Genomic DNA, 13,055 nt, shown 5'->3' on the forward strand with positions numbered 1-13,055 from the left:
CCATGTGTACCAAAGCTCAGTTTATTTACCTCGATACACCCTGTCGTGTCACACATGCAGACCTGTATGCAGATAGGGTTCAGCTGATAATACAGACAGCTATCTCTTGCCTGCTGTTTCACTTGTGCCTTGCTAAATAGTTTATTAGTTGTCTTTGTGGTTGCGGCGTAGGCTGCTTTACACACGCACGCTTTTGTAGTGGTCAATTACAGCTGCAGAATAGTGGCACTTTGCCAATAAAAACTGGCTGATGGCTCTAAACATTCTGAGTCAGCCAGCTCAGAGTCTCATTTACCCCAACAAACAAGTGCTAATTTCAGTTCAGCAAGTCTGCAGTGTTTCCAGGTGCCTCTTTAAACTAATTTCTTTAGAAATGACTCAGAACATTTCACATCTAATTACTGAGAAGAAAAAAAAAAGTAAATACATTAAGGATAATGAGTATTATTACGTGTAGTGTCAAGGTTTTATTGAGGAAAATTCTCTTTATTTTCATGTCCATATCATATACCATATTCATCCACTGGTTGTTGGCATTTTTAGGCATGGCATGTTTGTTTATTTATTTATTTATTTATTTATTTATTTATTTTATTTTATTTTATTTTATTTTATTTTATTTTATTTTATTTTATTTTATTTTATTTTATTTTATTTTATTTTATTTATTCATTTATTTTTTTCACAGACCCTCATTGGTTTTATTGCGTTATTTTATTTGTGTTTTCTATGATTCTATGATCTTCTCTATGTTCATGATTCGATCACTTGGTTTTTACCTGACAGTTATAGACTGATTAACAACTTTTAGGCCTTAAAAAAAGTAAAATATTAATGGGAACGTGTTTATTTACAATCATATTTTCAGTGAGAGATTAAAACAATTAAGGACAAAGACTTTTTTTTTTTTTTTAATCTTTCCCAAGTGGTAAGGGGCAGGTTATATATATATATATATATATATATATATATATATATATATATATATATATATATATATATTATATACGTTTATGTATGTACAAACACCCACACACACACACACACACACAAACATGCATTCTGTGGGCATTTATGTGATATTGGTATAGTGTGAATATGAAAGGACGCAAATGGTTCAGCATTATTCAGAGTGAGAACCTGTAGCGGGCCAATTTTGCGGATATTACGGTAAGTGTGCAGGAAGGTGGCAGGGTGTAGGTGGGGGATGGCCTCTCTATGGGTGTCTCTCTACACTAGGAATAGTTGGTTTACGTGCTTGTTTGTGCCCTACTGACATGGAATACTCGTCTGTATCAGCGGACTTTATTTATAATTCCGCAATAGTAATTTGTGGCCTAACCGAGACGGAGTTTAAATTTAGCTTTACCTGAGAGCTTTCGTCATCAAAAAATTACAAATAGCAAAACATCTGTGAAACCTGAAACATGCAATATCCTGTATTGCCTGGTTTTGTTTGCACTCATAACCATTTGCTTCGAGAGTGTACAGAATAGCAGAGAGCTACCTCTATTAATTTAGAAATGTAAATAATGATAGTCAACATTTAACTCACTGAAATGGTTTTAAAAAGCTCTGATTTGATTACTAGAGGACTACAAATAGTGTCAAAGATTTGTTCAGATTCATTCAAAGACAAAAATATTTTCATAATATAATATAATAATAAATAATATTTTTCTTCTTCTTCTAATAACTTCTTCTTCTTCTTCTTCTTATTGTTATTATTTATTTATTTATTTATTGTTTAATTATTATTATTACTATGATTGCTTTTGTTTTTATAGTGTTAATAGTACTGGATAAAATATTGATATTTACCAAGCTATAATAAATAAATTGTAAAATTAATTAAATATTATGCTATATATTATATTTCTGTCACCTTTATCCTGAGCGACTTTCAAAATTTCAACTTTTTAAAATATATAAAATATAATAAATAATAAATTATATAATAATTTATTATTATTATTATATATCATTACAAATAATTAATTTAAATTACAATAAAATATAATTTAAAAAATAAAAATACAAATAATAATAATAATAATAATAATAATAACAATAATAATAATAATAATAATAATTGTTTGGAGTAAAAACGACATCAGCATTAAAGTTCTAAACAGAAACTGCTAGGACATTTTGGCTTTTGGTATAAAAAAAAAAAGAGAAGGTCAAATTACCTCATCCCTTATCTCATTATCATTTATTATTATGTTTATTTATTATTTATTTTATTAGACACTCGGCTAAATGTAGACTCCGATCCATGTGTACAACTGAGGGGTTAAGAGTTCAGCAGTGTTTAACTGTATTTTACAGACAGGATTTTTATGACTAATACTTAGAAAAGGAAAAGGAGAAATCTTTACATCCTAACTCTCCCACAGTATAGGAGACGATTTTAGGAAATTATATTACATTATCATGTTCCCCTTAAATGAACAGATTTTTAAATGGTATTTATGACAAGTGACTAATAATAATAATAATAATAATAATAATAATAATAACATCTAATACTCTCAATAATAATTCAATCCTTTCAAGTTGTACAGTATTTAGCTCTAGATGGTTGATGAGCATTGCTGCCACATACCACATCGACTGTATACTCCCTTTTGTCATACAGCACACAGTATTTATATGTTCAGTATCATTTTAACCCCTTAAACTCCGAGCAGGACTACATAGTTGACTAATACTCTTATTAGCCTCACAGTGTTTACTGAATAGTATTTAACATGTAAATAACAAACAATGGAGTTTAAGGATCACTTCAGACATATTTTTACAAAAAGGAACTAAAGCAACTGAACCAGTTAGTCTATTCTAACCATAGACACCTATTCTAACCAGGCATCCTATACAGACTACATACATGACTTCTATGAGGCAGGAACTAACCACTGATAACAAAATAAGTGTCAAATCCTCTAAAATATCAAATCTCTGGAGTACATACCATTTGGAGTGCTCAGCAGCTGTGAGTGGACAGGTTTACACTGAGGGGTCTTGTATACTGAGTCTTATTAATAGTATTTCTGCTTCTGTTCATCTGAAATGAAATTGTGACACATTCCTGACCTTTAATGGTTAACTGACAGCCGTTTGCTTAAAGCATTTAAGGCTGTTGTTGTTGTTGTGGAAACAGGGAGATTTAGAGGAAACTGAAGGCCAGTTCTTGTCCAGATCGTTACCCGTGGGAGTTGTATTCATGACTTCAAAGCTAATTTTCTTCTAAGAGCTGGGGGCATGGCATTAAAGTGGGGCACGCTTTGACAGTGCAATGAGGTGGCTTTAAAGTTTACTGCGAGGAGTTAATTTCCCCTCTTATTTAAGTGCGTCTAAATGACTTTTAAGTTGAAACATCGTAGGACAATACTTGCTCGGATCAGGTTTTTGTTTTTTTGTAATAGAGTGTATGATTAGTTTCCTGATCATGTGACCATGGGTCAAATCAGAACGTGACAGATTTGATCCAAATGAACGTAAACAAAGATAGACAAATTGCTATTTAAACAAGTCACACATGGTTTTCAACGGAAATCTTGTCTGAAATGCCTGAACGCATTCATTTATTAATATTATTTGTTAATCATTTTATCCGGAATCTACCAGTGTTGGAAAACGGCTCAATCCTATCAAAAACTTTGCATGGAGCAGAGCTGGCGAATTTTCGAATAGTGCACCGGAACAACATGTGATCATGTTCACTTTCACATGTTGTTAAACTTTATTACACATGGCAAGCATTTAAAGACTGTTCTGTTAGAGTTTTCTAATCCTAATGTAGTCTGTGTGGCCGATTAGGGGGGTCGGCGATAAAGATTTTGACGTACATTATTTCATCATTTCACTGTTTCCTACTTTCCATTTTGAGTTTTTTTGGTGACTGAAACCGGTAAACAGCACTTTCACCCCACACCCCGCCAGCCCTCCAACGCTTCAGCATTTCGCTAAGGGCTTGGAAAATAAGCACCATGACAAAATTCCTGTTTATACGTCGAGGTAGACATGATTTGGTCATTTTTTTTTATAAAGAGAATTCTTTATTCTTTACCTTATTTGGTAGGCCATAATGCTAAAATTCATTGCTCAACTCTTTTAGTATGCCATAACAAGACTTGCCTCATTGTGATTACTGGCTTCATCTAAGTATGCTAAATCACTTTTACTGCCATCTGAGTCATCTGTATTGAGTCATTTCATTAATACACGGTTTAATTTGCTTAAAGACACAGTCATCTCGTTTTCACTGCTGGTGGTCTGCACTTCTGTAAACTGACTAATCTTTAGAGTCATATCTGCAGGACTTGTATATGCACTTCATCAAGTAAATGTCGAACCATTTTCAAAAGCAAGCTTTAGCTTTGCAAGAGTACATCAAGACTGACTACATTCTATTGGTTTCCATTTATTGGAAATAACATCATAGCATCACTGGAGTCGTCAACACCATTTTCTTCTTCTTAACAACAACAACAACAACAACAATACATTTGGGAAATTTTGGTCCTTGTTTACTTGAACCCAGAAAGAAAAGGTCATTCTTTTCAAGTCCACTGAGTATTGTTCCCTTCTTTTATGGTCATTAATTGAATCATTAATTGAATTATTGTTTAATAATTTATTTTAATAATACATTTTTAACAGATAATATTTATGTCCTCATTCTACAGTCATGTTATCACTTCTATACTAAACATTCACCGAGACTTGGTGGACGCTCCACATTATTTAATTGACATTTAAAAGAAGCAGTCGTGGGTGTCAGTTCTTTGTAACAGTAATTTTTTTTTTTTTGTCTTATTAATTTCAAGAAACAGAGAGAAGCTGGTGAGAAAGACCGGTGGGAAAACTTTCTGTAAATCTACTTCTAAACGATTAAAAGAATAATTCATTGATAAAATTAAAAATGTTATTGTGAAAGGAATATGATACGCTGTTATTGGAAAAAATACTGAACTTTGTGGGTCGATTACATTCTCATAACAGCGTGACTTATTTTGTTTTATTAGACACTTATTTAAAAAGGTAGAATCTCATTTAATCATAGGGTTAAGAGCTCAACAAAAAACTGATGCTGGTTGATTCCTGAGCCTCTCATAAAAGACGACTGGATGGACTTGGTCATGATCAGAAGAGTTAATAATAATAAAAGGCAACAGGAAGAGTCAGATTTCATCCTTTTAGAGGTTATTGTGATTACTGAATATAATGGTACCAAGTCGGCTTTCAGTTACTCCTCAGCTACAACTGCTCTAAATTGTTTGTATTTGTGAGCTGTCGACAACATTTCTCCTAAATTTCTTTTAAGATATAATTTACATGTATTAATTAGGTAACTTGACTGTTGCCAGAGTAGTAGCATTATACACACAGTTTACACCACAAAAACTATTTATTCAAAACCATTTATTCAATTATACAAAATGTTTATAGATTAAATAATTTTACAAGTCTTATAAAATGAAAAATCTGCATATCAAAATTTGCAAAAAGAGAGAAAATTCAAGTTCTTTGTTTCAGATTGGCATGTTGATAAAATGACCTAGAAACTACACTGACAAAAAAAAAAAGAAAAAAAGAGCAACAAAAAGTGGCACAGAGATGAAAAGAAAGGGGAAAAAAAAAAAACTTTAATACAGGTTAGTCTTCTTCATTATCCTTAAGAACTCCTGTTCATTGATTTCTCCATCTCCGTCTCGGTCTGCTTCGTCTATCATTTCCTGCAAGAGAGATCAATGGGGTTATGAAGTGGAACAAAAACACAGACAAATCAATCAGACAAAAACATTTCCCTGAAACGGGTATCAGCTGTTTGTCCATGATGAATATCTACATGTGAACAGAATACATCAATCAGACTTAATCTAGACAGCCCTGAGTCAGCATGCAATAATACAGACTTAATAACTTCACCATAAAGACAGGAACATGATTGTTTTGCACAGGTGTGGAGAACAGCTTATACATTCTACACTGCTATAAAAGGCTGCACTCACCTGTAATTCCTCATCTGTCAGGTTTTCCCCAAGCTCCTTTGCAACTCGTTTGAGATTTTTGAAGGAAATTTTGCCTGTTCCATCGTCATCGAACAATCTGAAGGCTTTTAGGATTTCTTCCTTTGAATCTTTTTCACTCTGTGTTGAAAGAAATCAGAAAGAAGTTGATCATAAAATGTGTTTCTAATGCATGTGTGTGTAAAGAAGTGTAAATAGTCACCCATTTCAAGTTACTGGCACCACTCTAATGCTTTACCTCACCTTCAGAATCATGTCCATCAAGCATTTCTTTTTAGACGACTACTCACACTTTCATAAAGCCAGGGTAAAGCCCCAATCAGTATTCAGTTGTATGTAATACATTTAAAAGAGTGGTCTCAGTACTGTGGTGGGATTGGAAACCTGCCTGAAATTAGTCAAAATATCTGTTTACGTTTAGAAATGTGTTGGTGGCTATATAAGCCCTGTTTTTTAAATTCATTATTTTAATTACTATATTATCACGAGTGTTTTGTCATACACAAAAGTTTCTTTTTACCATTTTTTGTGCCATCATGGACAGAAAGTCATTGAAGTCGATGGTGCCAGATCCTTCTTTATCGATGTCAGCAATCATCTTCTTGATTTCCTCTTTCTTTGGCTCAAAACCAAGAGCACGCATAGCAACCTGATTGAAGCGAGGAAATACAAGGTATTAATAACAATCAGTTAAAATGAAACTTAGATCCTCTAGACTGTACATGAAGGGTCCACTTCTGAGTAGGCATTAAATGGAAGATGGATCTCAGCACAAGCTATGACACTGACATTTCAGAGGTGTGTGTCATCTTGGTGTGAATATATTAGGCAACATTGTTGGGTATTTAAGACACTTACTGTCGCTTTTATAAGTTATATGCAATATTAATAAAATGAACAGTAAGTTGAACTACAAGGTAGGCGTACTACATGAATACCACTCATAAACCAAAATAAATATATCAACATATACAATATTTTTTATGAATTATAAAGTTGCCTGTCATTAAGAAGTGATCATTATTCAATCATCATTAACTACTTTATCCTGTTCAGGGTCACGATGGATCCATTCCAAGCATACACACTGCACAAACATTTCCTCACACCTAAGGGAAATTTAATGAAGCCAATCAATCCACTTACTGGCCTGGAGGAAACAGGGACCCATGAGTTGTGAGGTGGCAACACTATTCACTGCACTGCCATGCATCTTTGTCAGGATGTTAATGTTTGTGACTATAAAAGGGTTTACAGTTACATTTATGGCATATGCAGATCCACTTTCATTTATCTAATTTATACAACGGAGCAGCTGAAGGTTAAGAGCCCAGTGTTGGCAACTTGGTTGTCCTGGGATTTGAATTTACAACCAGCCCATCAGTAGTCCTATGCCTTTACCACTGAGCTATCATTTACCTTTAGACAGTGCCTTTTTACCCTTAATACCATGTGAAAATCCAAGCAACGTAGCCTTGGCAAAAACCTGAGACAAAAAAAAAAAGTGGACCTTGAGAAGTCTGGCTCCTCCCTAGGAGCAATTTGCATCTTTCAGGAATAAGGTCAAAAAACCTCCAAAGGATAAATTAACTTTGGTCTGAAAGGTTCAACAGAACCGCAAGACAACAACAAAGGTCCTGGTTAATACAGTAGAGGCATCAGGTACAAGAAATATGTACAGCCACTATTAATGGTGTCCTACATTGACATGGCTTCTGCACAAGGAAGAGCAGCATAAAAAAGCCAGACTAAAGTTTGCTTTAAGTCGCTCTATTTTGAATTTAATCTCCTCTGGTCAGGACAGATTCAGACTTGTGTGTGCTATCTGCATGACTTAGTTGGATGTAGAGTCTTGTGAATTTTTTGCTGTTTTACCTCCCAGCAAAGTTTTTAGACTGGCTGTATTCTTAGTCTGTAACCTAGTGAACCAGTATAGATGCATTAATTGATAGAGACTTCAAAAGCACTTCTGTAAGTGTAAGGATGATTAAGGCTCTGGGTTGCTGATCAGAGGATTGGGGCTCAAGTCCCAGCACCACCAAGCTCCACTGCTGGGCAACTGAGCAAGGCCCTTAACACCAGTGTGGCGATAATAAAAGCTTCGTGCCCTCAGTTCTTCTTCTTCTTCTTTTTCTAAATGTTTGCAGGTGGTCACTAGCATTTTACTTCCAATGTTGTAACAAAATGGCATAAAGACCAAAAAGTATTGGAGTGGCCATCACAAAGCCCTGATCTAAGTCCCATAAACAAACTGGGGACTAAAATGAAAAGGCCCTTAGACCTGACTGAGTTACCCCAGTTCTGTCAGAAGGAATGACTAAAAATTCTGGCAGAATATTGTGACCAATTGCTACAAAGTGTATTCTCACTGGAAACGTAAAGTAACAGGAAAAAGTAAGGTTGAATGCCTTTAGTCTAGGCGTATGGAAACTTTTGGCCTTGGCTATATGATGCCTTTGGGTTATTGTCTTACTTTAAGCTCTTTAACATCAATAGTGCCAGAACCATTGGTATCGAACAGATCGAAGGCCTCTCGGATCTCCTGCTTCTGTTCCTCGCTCAGCTCCTGTTTGGGAGCTGCTTTCTTTCGCTGAATTGCGGTTCCACTGGGTTTCCTGAAGCTGGATGCCTGAAAATAAGAAAAGGTTACAATTTCCTTAACAAAACTGTCATGGTCGTGTGACATAAATTAATATTGAGAAAGCATGTTTGTATATCTTAGGAGCTTATTATTCAAGAGCAGCATATACACATTGTTATCAATAAAAAGAGAGTACAAAGACAAGACACTTTGTGGACATTTGAAAGTAAATTCAAGTGATTTGCAACATTAAACATGCAAACAAGCTAAGATTGGATATTTACATCTTGTCAGAAAATTGCAGGGGGGCAGGCAGAGAGGAGAGAGTGAGTGAGTGAGTGAGTGAGTGAGAGGGGTGAAAGAGAGAGAGAGACTGAGAGAGTGAGTGAGAGGGGGAGGTGAGAGAGGGGGTGAAGGGGAGAGAGAGAGAGAGTGAGGGTGAAGGAGAGAGAGAGACAGTGAGTGAGAGGGGGGGAGGAGAGAGAGAGAGAGAGAGAGAGAGAGAGAGAGAGAGAAAGACAGCTGGTGAAGTAAAGTAAGGAAATGTAACGGTTTAACTAACCGTCGACTTTAGCAGAATCCATTTTAAACAACTAGCAACAGCAGCTAGTCTACTAATTCAATTTCTACCTAATGTTAGCTGTTAGCTAGCTGGTTAGAGAATAAGGAAGCGATGCAATTCCCGTTACTATGTTACTATAACAGCAAGCCGTTAGCTTCAAGCTAACTCGCTAACAACAGTTCTCTCGGCTTTGCGTATAAAATTCGATTTTAAGTTAAACAAACTGCACAGGGACTTCTTACCATCTCCGTCTCAATGTATCGAAAACTTATCAGTTTCGAAGAAATCAAACAAACCGTAAATATCGAGCAGTTACGCAAGGTTAGGTAACGTTGTTTTTAGGCAAGTAAGGGTGTCAAACAACTTTTTTAAAGGGCGTGGTCATCCGTGGATGGACAGCTAAAATATCGAATAGAAATTCACTCTCGCGTTACTACAAGTTCATCTGACCAATAGTAAGCGTGTAGGCGGGACATCTAGCTTGCGCTTAGCAGTTGAGCGTTCGTTTAGACTCAGTTTCTTAGCAACAGGAGCGGCATTTGGCGCTGTGGAGTCAACGCGCATGCGTACACCCCGTACGGAACGGCGGTGTGGGGACGAGAAGGAGATTGAGCTGTGTCTGCGGAGAAGGTTGGTGTTTTCAGCTCGATCGAAGATGAATAGCACAGTCTTATTTAGAGAAAGTTCAAATATTTGCACCATAATTACGAGATAATTATTAATCAAGCTTGTTTGACTTTAGCCATAATGTTAAAACAAACAAGACTCGCATGCTGGTGGTGAAATACTGACACTTTAGCTTTGAATTATGAGTTATTTCATAATAGGTGTAAACAGTACATAGGATTACTTACATATAGATAGTGCCTGTTTGTAACCCAAGATTATCACAATTATTGAAGCTTAACAAAGCTGTAACACAATAATTTCCCTAATAGGATCAATAAAGTATCTATCTATCTATCTATCTATCTATCTATCTATCTATCTATCTATCTATCTAGCCATCCATCCATCCAGATGTATAGATTCATATATATATATATATATATATATATATATATATATGGTTAAATATTATAACCCCTTAATCTCAGCTATCTTTTACCCTCTCTGGTGTTATTACAGATAGTAGAATTACATCTCTTCACCCCACTGATGTCACTGCTGGGAAGTGCTGCAATAAACCAGGGCCGCCATATTGGGCTCCAGCAACTGGAGGCCATGTCAGCTGCAACTCATACATTTTTGGGTCCCAGTAAACGCTACAAAATGATCCAAGATGAGGCAAATGGTGAGGCAGTGCTGGTCTGCTCCTGTTATCGTCTGCTGGAACATCTAGAGCTCAGTGGCTCTGTGGCTCAGCTTCTACGTGAGACAGCTCGTGCTCACTGGGGGACACTGCGTTCAGGCACGGCCTCGCTGCTTTTTCTGGCTGGCGTCTGGAGCAGGGTGGCACTGGAATGCCTTCAACAAGGCATTTCCATTCGACACATCGTAGCCGGTATGTCAAAGGGGTTGGAAGTGTGTCTAGAGGCCTGTAAGCTGAGTGCTGTGAGTGTGGAGTCAGTTGTTTCTAAGGCTGATCATGAGAAACAGCGACTAAGCGGGAAAACACAGAGAGGTGGAGACTGTATGAATACTGAGGATGGCTTACTTTCAAATCCTTCACTGAGTAGAGGTGTGAGGGAATTGGCTCAGGGCAATGCTACAACCATAAATAGTGTGCCTACACTTTGTTTCCTCAAAACTCAATATCCTGTAAAGCATAATTTAAAACTCAAACACAGCAGGCACTTTAACTGTAATCATATAACAGAAGATGGGAGGACACACACAAGATTTGACATCGCTCATCTGGCTGAAGCAGTCTGTCACGGATGTGAGACGACCATGAGGTTAGTGATTGAAGCTAGCAGGATTCAGTGTAGATACAGCCGTGAAGATCAGGGACATGAAGCACTAGACATTGATAAAATGGCTACATGTCTGTTGCCAGGATTATCTGAGGAGCATGCGAGTGTACTCCGTGGGTACGTGGTGGTGTTGTCTGCAGAACAGACATTACTAGTCAAGCATTTAGAAGAACGGACATTAAAGATCAGCCTGGTGCATGGAGACCTGAGTGAGAAACACCGTCACGTAGGTTTCAACAGGCCAAGAAATGTTACATACGTTAGTAATTGCTCTGATTTAACAGGAATCAGCCAGGAGGAGGAATGGATGGATGGGACACTGAGAATACTTCTAAACCTCAAGGTAGATATTGTTCTTGTGAGTGGAGGTGTCACTGCTCAGCTGAAGGATCACTGCCTCCATTATCACATCCTGGTTATCGAGCATGTACGAGTGTCCATTTTGAATGATTTTGCTACAGCTACGGGTGCTCTTCCTGTCTCGTATATCACACAGCTCAGCGAGCAATGTGTCGGTTCCAGAGTCCGTTTGAACACACTCAGAGAGTATCGCACTGAAGAAACAGAATGGACTGTGGTGAGTGTTGTTACTGATGACACAGCTCTGGTCACGGCACTCATTACGAGCTCAGTTCACGCTAAACTCCAGAGCATAGAGGATCAGTTTTGGAGTTGTGCTTATCGTGTGCACCATGCCCTTAAAGATGGAAAACTGCTGCCTGGAGCTGGAACTGCAGAACTGATCTGTATCCATCAGCTCCAAAATCACGGGAATGCATCTCAACCAGAGGAGAGAGGAGACGAGCTTAATGCAGCCAGAGCAGCAGCAGCAGCAGTGCCGTTTGAAAAGGTGATTCTGCAGCTGATGGCAGAAAGCTGGATGGATTATGTGTCCACACTGATGGTGAACACTGGCCATGTCAAGTCCAAAACACAGGCATGGACATGTATAGCTCAGCATTTAAAGCAGCTGGAGTACAGTGGACCTCGGAATGACAAGATGACAGAAAATCTTCAGAAAATGAAGAACTGCTTAGAAATGATGCACAGAGTTGGAGAAAGTGAGGAGGAAGAGGATGACGAGGGGATGGTGGAGAAAGACAGAGTAAAAATGGAAGTGTATGATAATACAACGGTAAAGTTTGAGGTCTGGAGGAGAGCTCTGGATCTGGTGTTTTTGATTCTTCAGACAGACACTGAAATTGTCACAGGTATAAATAACAGAGAAGGACAATTCAGAGATTTTCTAATTCTTTAGTGTCATTTTTTTCATTTAAGCTTAGTTACATCTCACATTGCTTTAATAACATCATAAATCCTGTCAGGTAAAGACGTCACCAGTGGCTTTTCTCGTCAGACTGTCCACTTCCCTAGCCCACTGTGTTTCAGTTCATGGCTGTCTCTTTCGGTGCTTCCCATTTTGTTCCAAGGTCAATGTGTCAAGCATGTTGAACAAGTCAGGTAGATTTTGGCTCTCTGTACTCTGTAGCTGTTAAGATTTGAGTATCAGTGTTGTGTTCTGCTTGGACTTGGACACAAAAAAAATAAACAAATGTCTGGTTTATGTGACATTTATCCAGATGTCCAGTCTACAGACACTGTACAATGCATTAATTGTATTGCACTGCTATTTATGGATCACAATTGTTTTGTTTTGATACCTTTTTTTATATTGCTTTTTTGAAATAAAAATTTCCTGGATTATTAGATACTATGATGGCCCACCACAAACTGCCTGTTTGTAATGGCAAAGAAAGAATTTCACTATATAGGGAAACTTGTTTCCTCAATGTGCACATGACAAACACTTTGAATCTTGAATGTTCAACAAGGACATATGGCTGTGATGATCAGTTGTCCACAACCCATTGTCCATATAGTACTTTCTAAACAGTTTTTCTTTAAACCTTCACAGTAAATTGTGGAAGGAAATGTGCAACAAAAACAATGACAGCACTAAA

At 37.0% G+C, this 13,055-nt stretch overlaps 2 protein-coding genes across 2 annotated transcripts; one reads left to right on the plus strand and one right to left on the minus strand.

Moving 5' to 3' along the window:
- Positions 1–5,625: 5,625 nt before the first annotated feature.
- Positions 5,626–9,560, minus strand: cetn4 (centrin 4). Its single transcript, XM_058408847.1, has 5 exons — positions 9,421–9,560; positions 8,509–8,664; positions 6,556–6,684; positions 6,018–6,155; positions 5,626–5,741 (listed from the first exon to the last, which is right to left on the minus strand). The coding sequence occupies exons 1-5, from the start codon at positions 9,421–9,423 to the stop codon at positions 5,652–5,654; spliced, it is 516 nt and encodes a 171-aa protein (XP_058264830.1). The 5' UTR covers positions 9,424–9,560; the 3' UTR covers positions 5,626–5,651.
- Positions 9,561–9,626: 66 nt separating this feature from the next.
- bbs12 (Bardet-Biedl syndrome 12) lies at positions 9,627–12,806 on the plus strand. The gene is made up of 2 exons (XM_058408846.1): positions 9,627–9,808; positions 10,307–12,806. The coding sequence occupies exon 2, from the start codon at positions 10,337–10,339 to the stop codon at positions 12,350–12,352; it is 2,016 nt and encodes a 671-aa protein (XP_058264829.1). The 5' UTR covers positions 9,627–9,808; positions 10,307–10,336; the 3' UTR covers positions 12,353–12,806.
- The last annotated feature ends 249 nt before the right edge of the window (positions 12,807–13,055 follow it).

Source organism: Hemibagrus wyckioides, linkage group LG14 (genome assembly GCF_019097595.1).
Source record: "Hemibagrus wyckioides isolate EC202008001 linkage group LG14, SWU_Hwy_1.0, whole genome shotgun sequence".
Lineage (NCBI taxonomy): Eukaryota > Metazoa > Chordata > Actinopteri > Siluriformes > Bagridae > Hemibagrus > Hemibagrus wyckioides.